At 34.3% G+C, this 3,717-nt stretch overlaps 1 protein-coding gene across 1 annotated transcript; it reads left to right on the top strand.

Moving 5' to 3' along the window:
- The first annotated feature begins 1,089 nt into the window (after positions 1 to 1,089).
- LOC107991416 (uncharacterized mitochondrial protein AtMg00810-like) lies at positions 1,090 to 2,238 on the top strand. Its single transcript, XM_017046321.1, has 2 exons — positions 1,090 to 1,390; positions 1,565 to 2,238. Exons 1-2 carry the CDS (start codon positions 1,090 to 1,092, stop codon positions 2,236 to 2,238), a joined length of 975 nt encoding a protein of 324 aa, XP_016901810.1.
- The last annotated feature ends 1,479 nt before the right edge of the window (positions 2,239 to 3,717 follow it).

Here is a 3,717-nt window from a genome sequence, read left to right as displayed (position 1 = left end):
ACAACGATGTATGAGGACCCTCTCCAATAATATCTTCTAATGGAAATCGATATTATGTTAGCTTTGTTGACAACTTTAGCAAATTTACTTGGCTTTTTCCTATTGCTTACAAATCTGATGTTCTATCTATTGTTCAAAAATTTGTTCCTCTCATTGAAAATCAAATATCTCAAAAATTAAAAAAATTTCGATCAGATGGTGGTGGTGAATTTTGCAACACCACTTTACAATCCTTTTTTGATTCCAAAGGTATTTTTCACCAAAAATCATGTCCTTACACTTCTGAACAAAACGGTATAGTCGAACGTAAACATCGTCACATAGTTGAAACTGCAAGGTCTCTAATTTTTCATTTCTCTGTTCTTCCTGAATTTTGGCCTTACGCCTTCTCCACTGCAGTCTTTCTTATTAATCGAATGCCCTCTTCCTCACTTAAAATGTTATCACCATTTGAAATGCTTTTTGGTTATACTCCTGATTTGCATCATTTAAAAGTTTTTGGATGTGCATGTTACCCCCTTCTCAAGCCTTACACCAAACACAAACTTGAACCAAAAACCACCCAACATGTATTTTTAGGCTATCCTCATAACTTCAAAGGCTATATTTGTTACAATCCATTAACCAAACAAACCATAGTTTCACGCCATGTTATCTTTCATGAAACAATCTTTCCCTATGCAAATTCCACCAACTCTTCTCCATCTCAATCCCTATCCATCTCTGATCCAAGTATACTACTCACCTTACTAAACATTCCACAACATACACCCTTAAATTCTGTTCTCATTCCCAATATCCAATCCGCACTTATTCGCCCTCCAACTCTTGACATTACTTGCTCATCTTTTATGGATACTAATGCCACTTGTCAATCTTTAAATGTTTCATCTACAGTCGATACAGGAAATGAGATAAATGCTACTACAATTAACTTACCTAATCCACCTCCTCCTCGGAATACTCATGCTAATGCAAACTCGAGCAAAATCAGGTATTTTTAAGCCAAAGGCCTTTCACATTACAACTGCTCTCCCAACTCCCACATCATATACAAAAGCCTCCAAATATCCAAAATGGCGAACTACGATGCATGAGGAATTCAATGCTTTTCAAGCACAAGGTACCTGGTCCCTAGTACCTCGACTTCCATCTATGAATGTTGTTGGTTATAAATGGGTTTTTCGAATAAAATATAATCCCGATGGCACTATTGTTCGTCACAAGGCGCGACTGGTTGTTAAAGGTTATCATCAGGTACAAGGTTTTGATTTTGATGAAACATTTAGTCCTGTTGTTAAGAAACCTACCATACACATCATTCTTGCTCTTGCTGCTCAATACAATTGGTCCTTAACCCAGTTAGATGTCAAAAATGCCTTTCTTCATGGTATTCTTCAGGAAACAGTGTACATGACTCAACCTACTGGCTTCCAAGACAAAACATGTCCCATTCATGTATGTCTCCTTCACAAGAGTCTTTATGGTCTCAAATAGGCCCATCGTGCTTGGTTTGAACGCTTTACATCTTATTTATTCACTTTGGGTTTTGTTGCGTCTACAGCTGATCCCTCATTATTCATTCGATCAGTCGGATCCTCTCTTACTTACTTACTTTTGTATGTAGATGACATCATTGTCACTGAACCTGACTATTTATACATTTCTGTTCTTAAAAACCAATTGGCCCTGGAATTCAAAATATCCGACCTTGATCCTTTAAAGTACTTTCTTGGTCTCGAAATCCAATCATCCATTGATGGCATATTTGTTAACCAAGCTAAATATCTCAATGATCTCCTCCACACATCGGGAATGACCTCTGTCAAATCTTGTATCACACCAATGTCTACTTCTTTTGATCTTTATACAATTGCACCACCATTTAATGATCCATCACTTTATCGTAGACTAGTTGGTTCCTTGCAATATCTTACCTTCACTCGTCCTGATATTGCATTCTCTGTAAATCGTGTTAGTCAGTTCATGCATAAACCAACTATCATTCACTTTTCAGCCGTCAAACGCATCCTCAGATATCTCCGTGGTACTCTAACCTTTGGAATAAAATTTCGAAAAGGTTCGTTTTCTCTACAAACCTTTTGTGATTCTGATTGGGCAGGTGATACATCTGATCGACGTTCCACCTCCAGCTTCATCGCCTTTCTCGATTCTAATCCAATATCTTGGTCTTCTAAAAAGCAATCTACCGTCTCTCGTTCCTCCACAGAAGCATAATATCGTTCCCTTGCCACTACTACTGCCGATCTTTACTGGACTCGACAGCTTCTATGTGATCTCCATGTTCCCCTTAAGACATCACCAACATTATGGTGTGATAATGTTTCCGCTATATCTCTGGCTCATAATCCAGTTTTTCATGATCGCACTAAACACATTGAAATCGATTATCACTTTGTTCGGGAAAAAGTTCTTCGCAAAGAAATCTCCATCCGTTACATCTCTTCCAACAACCAACTTGCTGATATTCTCACAAAGCCACTCCTACCTCCTACATTCCTTCACCTTCGAGACAAACTACTGACTCAACCTGAGTCATCCGTTTGAGGGATGATATTATGAGATATTTCAAACACAATCCTCTCCCATTATTTAGGTATTTATTGTAAATTGATTTGATATTTCAAGATCCACAATCATCTCCCATTATTTAGGCATTTATTGTAAATTGATTCTATTGTAATTTTACTATATTCACTCATTTGTAATTTGTATAAATAGGTACCTTTATCATCAATAAAATGCAAGGCAATACAAAATACATTCAAAATCTTTCAAGCCTAACTAAACTTTAAAGAATAATATATAAGGTATAATTTATAGTCCAACGATTGCCATTGCGATTGCGATTGCGATGGCCATGAGTAGGTTGAATGGAATAAGGAAGGTGTACAATTAAATGTTAAGAATGGTTGAAAAAGAAAAAAGAAAAAAGAAAGAAAAAAGAAAAAAGAAAAAAGAAATTGTGAAAATGAACTACTTTTCCCTTTTTTCTGGAAAAGGACAAGTTCAAGTTCCACCATTTCAAGAGGAAGAATAGAGTAAAATTTAACAAACTTTTTAAAAAATCACTACACCTTGCTTCTTTGCTTATTACACTAATAATTCTTCCCACCAACCTTTCAACCTCCGCATCAATTCTAGAAGAATTTTCACAGTCTCACCCAAATACATCAAAATTTTTTTAACCTAAACATATTTAATTTTAAAGTTTTAGGATTAAACTACTAAAAAAGATAGTGCACCTTGTTGGTATAAATAATAATTTTTAGTTCTTTTAAACTTTTTTTAACATTACTTGCAAGAGATTCCAAACATTGTTGTAAAGTTGAAGGATATTATTGAAATAAAAGGTCAAAGTTGAAATAAAAGCCTTAGAACATTTGGTATAATTCAATTAATATGATTTAGCAAATTTATTTTCGTGTAGTATTTCTTAAATATTGAAATTGATATTTAGTTTGGTTTTTGATTGGCTACAAAATTGATAAAATTGAAGTGATTATCACCCTTACTAATATAGTAATATATGTCAGATACTAATTTAGGACTTTTTTTTTTTTTTTTTTTTTTAAGAAAAATAAAAATTAAAGAAGTATGGATGTACTCATATTAATTAAAAAAGAAAGTAACTATTTTAATATATAATTTATCTATATACCCAAACGAAAGTGTGTGGGACAAAGGTATCTTAGA

This window comes from Cucumis melo, chromosome 8, assembly GCF_025177605.1.
Source record: "Cucumis melo cultivar AY chromosome 8, USDA_Cmelo_AY_1.0, whole genome shotgun sequence".
NCBI classification, from domain to species: Eukaryota; Viridiplantae; Streptophyta; class Magnoliopsida; order Cucurbitales; family Cucurbitaceae; genus Cucumis; species Cucumis melo.
The sequence above is the reverse complement of the archived record's forward strand: the minus strand, read 5'-3'. Positions and strand labels throughout refer to the sequence as shown.